This window comes from Cyprinus carpio, chromosome A10 (genome assembly GCF_018340385.1).
Source record: "Cyprinus carpio isolate SPL01 chromosome A10, ASM1834038v1, whole genome shotgun sequence".
In the NCBI taxonomy this organism is placed as follows: domain Eukaryota; kingdom Metazoa; phylum Chordata; class Actinopteri; order Cypriniformes; family Cyprinidae; genus Cyprinus; species Cyprinus carpio.
In genome coordinates, this window is record NC_056581.1 from 9198255 (window position 1) to 9211344 (window position 13090).

At 34.9% G+C, this 13090-nt stretch overlaps 1 protein-coding gene across 5 annotated transcripts in view; it reads right to left on the reverse strand.

The window, feature by feature from the left end:
- LOC109061117 (protocadherin Fat 3-like) overlaps positions 1 to 13090 on the reverse strand; it is a 52932-nt gene that overhangs the window by 32338 nt on the left and 7504 nt on the right. For all 5 annotated transcript variants that reach the window (XR_006160990.1, XR_006160989.1, XM_042765064.1 and 2 more), the window contains exons 3-10: positions 9365 to 9682; positions 6361 to 6422; positions 3491 to 3805; positions 3156 to 3366; positions 2538 to 2609; positions 1787 to 1923; positions 883 to 1158; positions 102 to 312 (exon numbers count right to left, since the gene is read on the reverse strand). Coding sequence is in view for 3 of the 5 variants with exons in the window: in XM_042765064.1 (XP_042620998.1) it covers positions 102 to 312; positions 883 to 1158; positions 1787 to 1923; positions 2538 to 2609; positions 3156 to 3366; positions 3491 to 3805; positions 6361 to 6422; positions 9365 to 9682 (1602 nt within the window). In the remaining 2 variants the exon portion in view is untranslated. The remainder of the gene's footprint in view (positions 1 to 101; positions 313 to 882; positions 1159 to 1786; positions 1924 to 2537; positions 2610 to 3155; positions 3367 to 3490; positions 3806 to 6360; positions 6423 to 9364; positions 9683 to 13090) is intronic.

The window sequence follows — 13090 nt, forward strand, 5'->3', positions numbered from 1 at the left end:
CACTCTGTGGAACAGGCAATCGGTTTTACTCAAAACAGCTGAACAATGGAAATGTTATCAGGGAGCATAATAAATTCAAAAGCTGAGAACACAGTGTTTACCTGCATCAATTGAGTAAACTATCTCCCCGTTTCTCCCTGAGTCTCTGTCTAGTGCGATCACTTGCAAAGCTGACGTTCCTGGAGGGGCCGACTCAAACACTGTACTGTCATAAATAGTGCGAGTAAAAAAGGGAGGCTGGTCATTGGCATCCTCCAAGGTCACAATAATCTGTGCCAGATCTCTATAATAGGGAAATTCTTGATCTTTTACCTAAAAAAAGAGGAGTAGAGACAGGGCAACAGACCTGAGGAAAAAACTAAGATTTTTCATGGAAAAGATTTGTGAGGAAACAAGTAAAAAGAGAAAAAAGAAGCAAAAAAAGGCCGCAGACAGAAAGGAACAGTTAAAAATGTAAATTGTCAAAATATAAAATTTGGTACAGTGTATGCTGAGCTATATTTATGATTATCAAAAAAACTATATACTGTAAAGAGCAGATACAATGAATAAAAAAATTCTAAACTGATAAAAAAATTAAAATAAATATAAACAATTATAAAATATTTACTTTGTGAACATTTGAATATATTTTTTCAGTTATTCACCAATTTATGATGTTGATAATATCATTTTAAAAACGTATCATTTTAAAAAATATCTTTATATTTATACTAAGACATTTTTATTACCTTTTTAAATTAGAAAAATGCAAATAGAGAAGCATTTTCATTAGTGACCTCATACCTTTGGACCCCACTGTCTGAAACGTGAAATGGTCTGTTTCAGCTTTGAAATCACTAATCATAATACATATTCAGTAATACAAATGTTATTTCTCACCATAATAGTAAGGATGTGCTGAGTGCGGGTCTCATAGTCCAGTCGATCTGCTGTGTACATGACACCAGTACCAGGATTGATCCTAAACATCCGCATGCTCGCTGGATCAACGCTGCCATGGATAGAGTAGCTCAACTTTGCCCGTTCATCCTTGTCCCTGGCCCGGACACGCAAGACCTCAGTGTCGGCTGGCGTATCCTCAGACACCAAGACTTCATATGTACGCTCAGAGAAAATAGGACTGTTGTCATTGCTGTCCAAAACCTTTATGTAAATCTGTAGATAGAGCAAACAGAGAGTCATTTTTAATTTTTCACAGAGACATTCATCTCATTTAAATAGATGCACAAGTAATCTACACTGTTGCAATAGATACTAATGTCAAAACAGCTTAAATAAGAAACAGAAAACACACATGCTAGAGTGACAATACAATGTGGGTTTCTGGGACACTGGAATACTCAGCAGCCCCTGGCATATCTGAAGACATTTTCAGTGAAGATTATATAGATATCTCTTTCACACAGCAAACTTCTATTGATAAAATTAGATAAAAGCTGGTACACTGCTTAAAATCTTACAGATGTTTCTCTCTTGGATATTTCAACCACAGCAGCCAGGAAAACTCTTTTTGCTAGTTTCTAGCAAAGTTAGCGAGATGGTCTTCACAGCAGAACACAAGATCCAGGGGGCGTGGTTGGATCCAGAGCCAACTCCTCCCACCTTACATATACCTAAACCTACCCGTCTCCACCCCTGCTCCCTAAACCATCTCCACCCCTAGATGTGGATCCAACCACGTCCCCTGAATCTTGTGTTCTGCAGTGAGGGGCTACTGAAGTTAGCAGACCTGTAACATCTGTTAGGAAAAGTTTCCAAGAGGCTTGTATAACTAAAAATATACCTGTGTAGTAGCGGTGTCTGTCCCATCTGTCACCTGTACCGTCATGTTGTATAGTGACTGTGTCTCTGCATCTAGAGGTCTGGCTATTACTATGGTCCCCATCCCTCTCTGAATATCAAATGGACCATCATAGTTACCTATTAAACCAAGATATCACAGTCAGCATGACCCGAAGAATTAAAAGTGACAGAAAATGCTTTGCATGCACTTATTAATCCAATGAAGAGGTAAAGGTTTAGCAGAAAAAGATCAAGGTAAACACTCTACCAATCAAACTGTCATGCAGTTTGGCACATCTGTGAGTAATACATTTTTTATGTTTCACAGTGATTCAAAGTTTCACAGCTTTCAAAACATCAGTGGCTTTATGTTGGGATCTTTTCCATCAGCCTTGGGTCTCTTATCTTCAACTCCCACACACATCTGTGTCAAGTTCAGGCCTCTCCACTGCAGATTCTCAAATCATTAATTCAGGTCCATTCTGACGGATAAGGGCAAACTTTCGGAGCATCTTTAGTATGCATTGCATGCATCTGTTCCAATTCCACTCAATTTCCACTCCACTTAAATGAGATCAGAAGACCCAAAGTCTGGAAGGTATCTCAGCACTCAAAGTGTTTACAGGATTGAGCGTTTCACGTTTGCCCAGCAGCAAATGGAGTTTTTAAAGTGAGTATCTAAAAGTATCAGATAAACCAGCCAACCCTTCACGCTTAGGAAAATAACTACAAAATACTGACAGTTAGCCTACCACTATCAGATGAACAGTTTCCACCACAGGAGCTCTGTGGGATATAAAACATCTCCCGGGACGTTCTTCCACCTCTCAGAGACAGATCCAGATGAACGGAGAGAAAAAGAAAACAGAAAAACTGACATTGTCAAAAGCTAAAATTAAGCCAAACAAATTCAAAAACAACTATTTTTAAACGCTTATTCATTCAGGAGTTTTACTACTAAATTTACACAAGCTATTCCACCATGTGGGACAACATCTGCAAAGCTCAGCAAAGTCCCAATTACTGAGAGGGCTTAATCAAAATGACCCTCTTTGAATATTTCACTAACTTAACCATCCATGCATCTTCAACTATAAGTAAACAGTATAGGTGCAAATGATAAATATCTCAAAGAGCTGCAAGCAACAAGCAAATGGAGTAAATCATTTTCAGAATAGTTTACCACGGATGTCCACTTCTTTAAATTACATTTACTCATTTATCCGCACGGTTTTATCCAAAGCAACTGAGGAATGCTACAACACAAGCGATTCATCGAAAACAAACAGTCACGTCAGAAACATCAGGGACAATAAAGTGTGCAACCTGACTTAATTTATGACTGGTACTGCTGCATTATTTATGCTCACCAATGATGTCGAACCATAAAGGAGTTTCTGTCTGCCAAACCGAAACCATTCCAACCGACTCATACACTTTGGCGTTTTCCGCTACTGTGAAGTTGTAAATGGCTGCGGTAAATCGCAAGGGTAGTGGCGAAGGCACGGGCTTCCGAATCCATTCAATATGCAAACGGGCGGTCGACCACTTCTGAGGGGTCCCATTGTCAATGGCTTTTATCTGGAAAAATATGAAGTAAAAAAGGCTGAAAACTTTATGCTGCTTAAGCTGCACATGAAATAAAAAAAAAAAAAAAAAACTTTCTTTAATATCCACTGAGGTGCCCATCTGTCTGATACTTTACCGTGAGTATATCATAGCCACCAGCTGTGACCATCTTCCTGGAAGACACCATGGCTGTCTTGGAATCGATTACAAATTTGCCCTCATTATTTCCATCCACGATGCTGTACGTGAGATCTGCATTAGACCCTTCATCTCGATCATAAGCGAAGACTCTGTAGACAGGATCACCGCGTTTGTTACGGTCCCGCTCCGGAAGTCTGATGCGGTACACAGACTCTTTGAATTCAGGCATATTGTCATTCTCATCCTGAACATGCACTATCACCCAGACAGTGGACTGCCTGAAGATTCCTCCTCCATCAATAACTGTAACCTAGATAAACACATAAACAAAATTATGGTGAAAAATGCACAGCTTCTGAAGATAAAGTAAGCAGTGTATTTTCATTTGCAAATATTACATTTTAACAGGCCAAGGAAGCTCTACACATATGTTTCCTTCTCTCTTCATACATTCATTCATGTACATATCGTTTTACTTATGTCTTCATTAATTATATAGACTAGCCTTCAAAAGTTTGGGGGTTTTATTTGAAAGAAATTAATACAAGGATGAATTAAATTGATCTAGTGAATAAACACAGTTATAATGTTACAAAAGATTTATTTTTCAAATATATGCTGTTCTTTTTATAAATTTTTATTCAAACACATTATGGTTTCCACAAAAATATTAAGCAGCACAGCTGTTTTCAACATTTTTAATAATAAGAAATGTTTCTTGAGCAGCAAATTAGCATATTATAATGATTTCTGAAGGATCATGTGACACTGAAGACTGGAGTAATGATGCCGAATATTCAGCTTTGCAATCACAGAAATTTATTAAAGTTTAAAATACATTAAAATACATTAAAATGTTATAAATTGTAATAATATTTCACAATACTACTGTTTTACTATATTTTTTGATCAAATATATGCAGCCTTGGTAAGCATGAGAGATTTTTTGTTTTTTAATTTTTTTCATAAGATAATAATTTACTTCTATTTTTGAATATCCTATCCTGTAACTCATCCTCATCCTGTTTGTGCAAATATAAATAAAACCTCAAGTTAAGCTATCGACCAGAATTTTGACAAGCAGACATTATAACAAATGTCAAAAAAAAAACAAGGCAAAAAAAAACAACAAAACAAAACAAAAAAAAACCATTTACATTAAAGGAGCAAGTCCAGCCCTTATCTAGGGCCTTGAAGGTGGCCTCTTTTGACTTGGGCCAGTAAGTTACCATTTAGCAACTAACTAGAACACCTTAGAAACCCCAAAGCAATGATCCAAAAACCCTTCAAACACCTTAGCAACTTCACAGAAACTCTACATCTCTCTCTCTCTCTCTCTCTCTCTCTCTCTCTCTCTCTCTCTCTGTTATCCAGAAAAATTAAAAAAAGACTAAAATGTCTATCAATAAAACTGTCCCTACTCAACCTCTATTTTAAAATTAATGAATAGAAAAATACATCAACACAGACATATTCTTTGGAAAAGAACTGGTCTCACTCTTTTACATGGAGCTGGAGATTCTCAGAACTTGATCAGACAGTGGCCACAAAACAGGAGCCAGGGGCATTTTACACCACTGCAAAACTCACAAGCAGCAGATCATGAAAGCCTCTACGAACTAAATCTTTAATGGTCACCATTCGCCATCAGAGAGACACTGATGTCTGGGCCACTGTCAAAGCAGGCACCTTGAGGCACTAGATGTAAGATATGGACTTGGAAACTTGAAGTCTGCTGCAGAGTGAATCATCATTTAGTGAACACAAAAATCAATGGCCCTCATTCCACTCGGTCCATGTAGAGCAGGGATCACAGGGAGCCACACCCATCCCATTGATCAGTGCTACTGTACTGCCCTTATTGACTGATCAGTAATCTAAGAGCTGCTCATCAGACTGTATGGAAATTTGCACATCTGCACGTGTTTTGGTGATAAATAAGTGTCCTTGGTCAGTAAGCGCTGGCTTTATCTTCTCTATCACTCATAATGCAAATGTAGACAAGTCATTTGCTGTACTGCACCTTATTATAAGACATTAGAAATACAAAAGCACATGGAAACACTGGTGCCTTTACATCCTGCATGTGTAAATACATTCCTCACTTAATATTACAACTGATTCTCCTTATTTCCAATGAATTCAATAGGTTACTGGTAGCATCTCTATATTTTGTTGGACAGACAAATGTGTTCCTTAAACAGATCAATAAATAAGTCAGTGTGTATCCTGTATGATAATCAATAAAATTCTTGAGGCTGTTGATGGGTAATAATTTTATCCTGCTCTGTAGTTACATCATAGTTTCATTACATATGACTATTCGTGGAATTACATGACTTAATTTTATGAACTAATAAAACTGCCCTTGAGAATCTATGAATCAATTCATTTGCTCTTAAAGGGATATTTCACCCAAAAATAAAAGCTATTATTATTTACTTGCATTCATGTCATTCCAAACCATTTCTTATTTTTTCAGTTTAATAAAAAGGAGTAATTTTAAAGAATGGACATGCTCCTCTTTACCATACAAAAAGTTCATGTCTGTCAAGCTTCAAGTCTTTTGTGTTTTTTTTAAGCTTGAAATCAAAATGCAAATACAGTATATTAATCAGCACAACTTTTTTTAGCACTGATAATAAGAAATGTTTCTGAAGGATCCTGTAACAATGAATACTGAACTCTAATCAGCTTTGTCATCACAGGAATAAATTAAATGTTAAAATATATTAAAATGGCGATATCAAGATGGAGTATCCCAAACTGAACTTCAAATGGAAAGCATCATTAATGGCAGTTTTTTTTTCTTGCTTGAAATACTCCGTTAAGGTACTATCTGACAAGTAAAGAAGTATTCAGTACCTCTAGGAAGTGCTCTGCTTGTTGCTCTCTGTCCAGTTTCCGTGACGTGGTGGTGATGAGTCCTGAAAAACATTTTTAAAAAATATATATATAAAATTAAAGAAGCTACAAAATTCCATGAAAACTGTTCAGTGAAAGAGCTGCAACAATCAGCATGGAAAGCCACTCCACTCGACAATGATTAATAACATGTCAGCAAGGGTGCATAAATTTACACAACACCGTTTGTTTATTGCACCAAAAAGAGCAGCTCATGACACAAGGGCCTTTGGCGTAAACCCACAGATGGCATGTGGATAATGCATAGGGTTGTTTTTCAAACCCCAGGTGGTTTTAAAAACACTACAGTGCAGACAGAACAGCAGAGATTGGGAACAGGAAGAATACGAATGCTTCCTTAAGGCACAAGACATCTGGATGCTGGAATCTGAAGGTAAATAATTTTAAGTAGGTCTATGGGTTTGACGACAATTCCTGCTGTGGACATATTGGCAAGCTGTAGAGAAGAGGGCTTGAAAATCTCTAAAAGAAATGGTAAAAAAAAAAAAAAAATTACCCATCCTCATCTCATTCAAAGCCCATATGGCTTTCCCTCTTCCATCGATCATGAAAAGAATCATGAAAAGAATAATTTGAAGAATGTATAACTTATTTTTGAGTTTTCCATCCATAACTTGGACTATAGTGTACATCAGTAATATTGATGATTTTTATATATATATTTTTTTTTGGGGGGGGGGGGTGTTTTTGCATCCTTTTTGAAGCTTGAGGGTGCATTTCTCCTTCTGTGTTCCACAGAACAAAGTGATAAAATGATATAAAGTGATTTTCTGATAATCTGTTTTTTAAATAATATATACACCATGTACAAATGTATTGCAAATTTCATAATTTTGAAGAACACCGCGGCCATTTTAGCACAAGTTCCCATTCTTTACCTAACATAAATCTATAGTATGTGCTTTCTGAGCAAGTGATTCTCTGTGAAATATAACCATGGCAACAAAAGATCTCCTGATGGCACAGGTTAAATTGCACTGCTGGAATCCACAGTATTCCCTAATGTGTGTCACCCAGAGAGACACAATTAGAGAAATTAGAGGAGCTATGAACTCACAGAGCTGATGAGGGACTGAAGCACAAAGAAGAAAGTGTAGGAAAAGGATTTTCACTCATAAGCCATCCATTTAAGTACAATATAAAGATATTGTTGGGAGGTCATTTGTAATGAAAAGAATTTGTATGACTCTGAGATATGACTCTGTTAGAGGCAGCCGCTCTAAACTAATAATCAAACATGCACTCTCTATTTCCAGGGTGCAGTAATTGGTTGCTGGCTAAGTCACAGCACATTTGTTTTTATAAAAGAGCTTACAAATGCAATTTATCTGAACACTTTAGGCTGAGTTCAACAGACAATCACAAAAAGAGAGCTAGATAAGTGGGGAGCAATTACAACGGCTTTTTCCCAGCAGTGGCTGAAGCTAAAGTAGAATCTATGTCTGCAGTCCAGGGTCAAACTATAAAACGTTCAAGGATTGATACTTTTGAGTTGATTCGACCATACTTTCATTTCCTTCCGCATTTTGCTTTTCATATATTTCATCCTTGAACACTCATACCAGTTCAAAGGCTTTCATATGAGTGAGATACAGTATTACCTCTCTGCTCACTACATATCAGTGCATGCACACACTTGCTTACATCTCATTATATATATTGAGTTTGATTTATTGAGCTTAAACCTCTGTATTCCAGTGTAAATATGTGGTTCCACGTGCTACCTTGGAGGGATTTGCTGATAGTAGAGTGAAAAGCTTTCCTGCTGGCAACCAAACCTTGTTTAATGAATTCACAGACTACAGCTGCATACATAAGCTCCCATGACTCACTTCTCAAATGACAAGGAAAGCAGCACCTCTGTGTAATCAGCAGTGCAGCATGCACCCAGCATGCAATGGGATCAGAACTCTGCATGTGTGTTAACACTTCACATTAGAACGTCCCGACACCGAGCAGATTACAGTCTGAGCTGCTCAGTTTGTTTAGTAGTACTTGTGAAAGCGTTCGTGAACGCAATAGATAAGAGGTTGGACTGGGGGAGCGTTCACTGAAAGGAAAATATGATCAAAGATTATTTGCTCACAAATAAAATAAAAAATTATTATTTATTATTTATTTCCTGCAGATTTGCTTATTTTTTAAGGTTAAAAATGTAAATAAATGTACACTATGCAGTATAATTGAATACATTACAAATGTTTTACATACATACACTACATTTTTATTTTTATATAAAAATGTAAATTACAAATATATGTAGTATAATCACATGTATATATTACTAAATTTGCATTTTTATATTAAAATAATCTCATATACAGTATAAGACTAAATGATTTTTTATATTAAAAATGTAATTTACAAATGTAATCAGTACAATCACATATATTACTTAATTATCATTTTTATATTTAAAAATGTAAATGTCAACATTTTAATGACAAATTCATGCAGTATATATATATATATATATATATATATATATATATATATATATATATATATATATATATATAAAACTTATTTTTTTTATTTGTATATTAAAAATTAAAGTTGCATAAAATGACAATTGCATACAATTATTAGTATAATCTTATACTGATCACTTATTAATTCCTAAGCAAATATATTATGTTGATTTAGTGATTACATTAAAGTAATAACTGTGATAAATTCATCAGACATTTACTTAATAAATGTCTTTAGTTAAAAGTTCTTTCATGTTTAAATTATCTTTATTTTTCATTCATTCCTTCTTCATCAATTTCCAGCAAATATTGATATATGCAACTAAATGATTTGCCCAATTAAGATGTAACTAACTTAAATAAAGTTGGTAATGAAAATAAGTAATGAAAAATATGGGATATTATATAATATAAGATGTTATGGGTTTTCTTGTTTCTTCATAGAGAAAAACAAAACAAACAGTTTTTATTACCTGTATTGGAATTAATGGAAAAGAAGTTCTGAGGATTCCCAGCAGTGATTCGATACATGAGACGGCTATCTGAGGCAGTAACGTCCAGGTCCTGGGCTTGGATACGGACCACAGACACATCTTTGGGAGAGTTCTCCATGACGTATGGGTGGTAGATGGGTTCAGAGGTCAAAGGTGCATTATCATTCACATCCTCCACCTGGATAAACACCTCAACAGAGGCAGAGAGAGGCACCACGCCACGGTCCAGTGCGTATACCGTTAGCCAGTAGGAATCCTGAGTCTCGCAGTCCAGGCTGCCAGTGGTGTAAATCATTCCTGTAAGAACAGAGAAAAAACATATTTCATATCGATCACCTGTTTGATAAATTCAACAAGAAGTACTTCACATAATTTGTGAGCTCTTATGACATTTTTTATGACACATCAATCAGTATCAGCACTCTGGCCTGAGTCAGCTGGGAACATTAACCTATTTTTCAAGCTATCTATAACTTGGTTTGTGTTTCAACTATACATTAAAAGCGTTCAACCCTACCATGAGTCAAACTTTGGTGTCAAACTATATTAAACTGTAATGTGCCTAACATTTTGAGAAGATTACAGTCAAGCTGAAAGATTAATGTTTTTAGACACACACTCCCAGAAACCAGAGTCAGTTCAGCAGAGTGTTTCAAAACCAGAGCTGGTGTGGTCTGCCTAAAAGTGTAATTTCTCTTCAGATTTTCTCTGGGGAAATTTACCCAACTGTCAACGATACCTGAGACCAACCTGAAGCAATTCAGAGAAAAAGCTTTTTTTTTTTGTCCAGAGGTTCATTCTCTTGCCCACAACTCAATTGTGAAACAATTAGATGCATATAAAATCATCTGCAATAAATGATTCAGTGTAGAAGTGAGCTACAAAGAAATCATTGTTATAGGTGTCAAAGGGGCTAGTTGTCACAAAAGGTTTTCTACAATTTAAAGTTAAAGTGTTTCTACATATCATGTAAATGCAGTGTTTCCTGTAGATTTGCTTAATTTTGTGTAGATTAAAAATGTAAATTACATAAATGTATGCATTATAATATATAATGCTGTCAATTTAATATGCTAATTTAGTGATTAATTATAATATATATGATAAATTACCACATGATTAAGTCTATAATCAGTGCCTCCGTCTTTTATTTTTAAATTTTCCTAACAAATTAAATCCTCATATATTTTTAGCAAATACTGATATATGCAATTCACTGTGATTCCTTAGCCTAATTTAGTTGTAATTAATTTCATTAAAAATTTTTAGTCAATTTGGAGCCCTAGTTATAGAATGAAAATTTTCATGTTTTTTGTTTTTCATATGGAAAAAAAATACTGTGGTAATGCAATACATGAGAAACAGAAATTTACTGAAGTGTGACAACTAGCCCCGGTCTACTCTATATAACATTGTGTCAAATAGTCTGTTTACACTTTAGGTGTAATACAGTTACACTTTGCAGGGGACATGTTTGCTGAGCGGACAGATTTTTAGCTGGTTGTGTCCAATCCGAACTGACATCTTAGACATACCACCAACTTTAGATGGGTTGGGAATCCCACCGCAGGGTACAACAGCTCCACTCAGAGACTGTATGACCTTCAGGTCTTCAGCACAGCACATCTAATCATTCCTGACCAAAGTGCTGGCTCTGCCATTCTGTGATCAGGAGCACTTCGACACTACATCATGAGCACATGTAAATACGATCACTTATAGGAAGGGGCGTCACTGACAGAATGACCCATTTCGTGGCCATAAATGCAATGAGTTGATCAGTCAACCATGGCACAGAACAAAACCACCCAGCCGTGAAGTGATTCAGCCGAGGGGATTCCGACTCTCACAGCCAGCATAAGCTGGGGAAAAAAGAGAACTTACACAGCATGCAGGTCCCTGATTTTTACTAAAACCTTAAAAACACTGAGAAGTAGGACACCTGAGGGGACAAAGACACAAAGGATATGGGTGAAAACTAAACAGGGACATCTGAAGCTGACTGAATGGTTGCTCAGTGAACTAACACAGTGTGACAGGTCATTTTACCTGGAGGAAATCTGTTATATTCACAATACACACCTTCAGAGAAAAACAAAACCAGTTCCCCTTATTAAACTTTTTAATCAACCTGTAAAACAGAGAGCGAGACCACAAAACATATAGATGAAGCAGACAAACATTGTCTTAAAAAGTATTTTGTCCTCATTCACTAATAATTTTGTGTATGTTCTCATGCAAAATTTCAGATGGATTCACAACAGGTGTATGCACAGATAAACTCACTCTTACCCGCATACTAATGTTGAATCTAGATTATAATGAGGGAGCGCTTGCCCACAGCCTGTAATTTGCATAAAATATGCCCAACTATGACCTATGACCCAAACTATGTCAGTGTGCCAATAAAAACTCACAAGGGGTATTACTAATGTATTTTAAGTCATAGAATATAATGTGAAGATATCTTGAGCCTGTGAGAGACCTTATTTCAGGCATTTAATCAAAAACCCATTCAAAAATCCTATCAGGACTTCAGGACAAAGGAATTTGAAGTGCTAAAATGTTTACTCATTTCTGGGTTTTGGCATACAAAAATGTCACCCCTGCAGCACTCTATTATCAAGCCAGTTAAAAATGCAATAAGAAGTTTTATTGTGTTTTACATGATCGTGTTGCAGACCTCTCATTTGCCAGCCACTCATGTGTCAATACAATCTAATTTTTTATTTTATTTATACTAAATTACAAAAGAAAACTAATTTTAGAAAAGTTATTACATCAACACTAATGTATTATTTAAAAAAAAAATACAAAAAAAACATAAAAAATCAAATATTAATTAAATCTTATTAAAAAATGAATACATTTTAGTGCAAACAAATTTTAAAAATGCTGTGTGAAAATGTCAAATCCATATATAGTAAAGTTTATATATATATATATATATATATATATATATATATGGTAAAGTTTGGAAACATTACTATATTTAATGTTTTTGAAAGAAGTCTCTTCTGCTCATCAAGCCTGCATTTATTTGATCAAAAATACAGAAAAACAACAGTAATATTGTGAAATATTATTACAACTTAAAATTATAGTTTTCTATTTGAATATACTTTAAAAAAAATAATTTATTCCTGTGATGCAAAGCTGAATTTTTAGCATCATTACTCCAGCCTTCAGTGTCACATGTAACATCCAGTCTATCACATGATCATTTAGAAATCATTCTAATATTCTGATTTATTATGAGTGTTGGAAACCAGTTTCTGCTGTCTAATATATTTGATGAATAAAAGGTTAAAAAGAACTGTATTTATTCAAAAAAAAAAAAAATTCTAATAATATATATTCTAATAATATATTTTCTTTACTATCACTTTTTATCAATTTAACACATCCTTGCTGAATAGAAGTATTGATTTTATTTAAAAAAAAAGAAAGAAAAAAAATACTGACCCAAAATTACTGACCAGTAGTGTATATTTTTATTACAAAATATTTATATTTTAAAAACATAGCTTCTTTTTTTTTTTTTTTTTTTTTTTTTACTTTTTATTCAAGAATCCTAAAAAAGTATCACATGTTCTGAAAAAAATATTAAGCAGCAGAACTGTTTCCAACTTTGATAATGAATCATCATATTAGAATGATTTCTAAAGGATCATGTGATAATGATCCTAAAAATTCAGCTTTGCA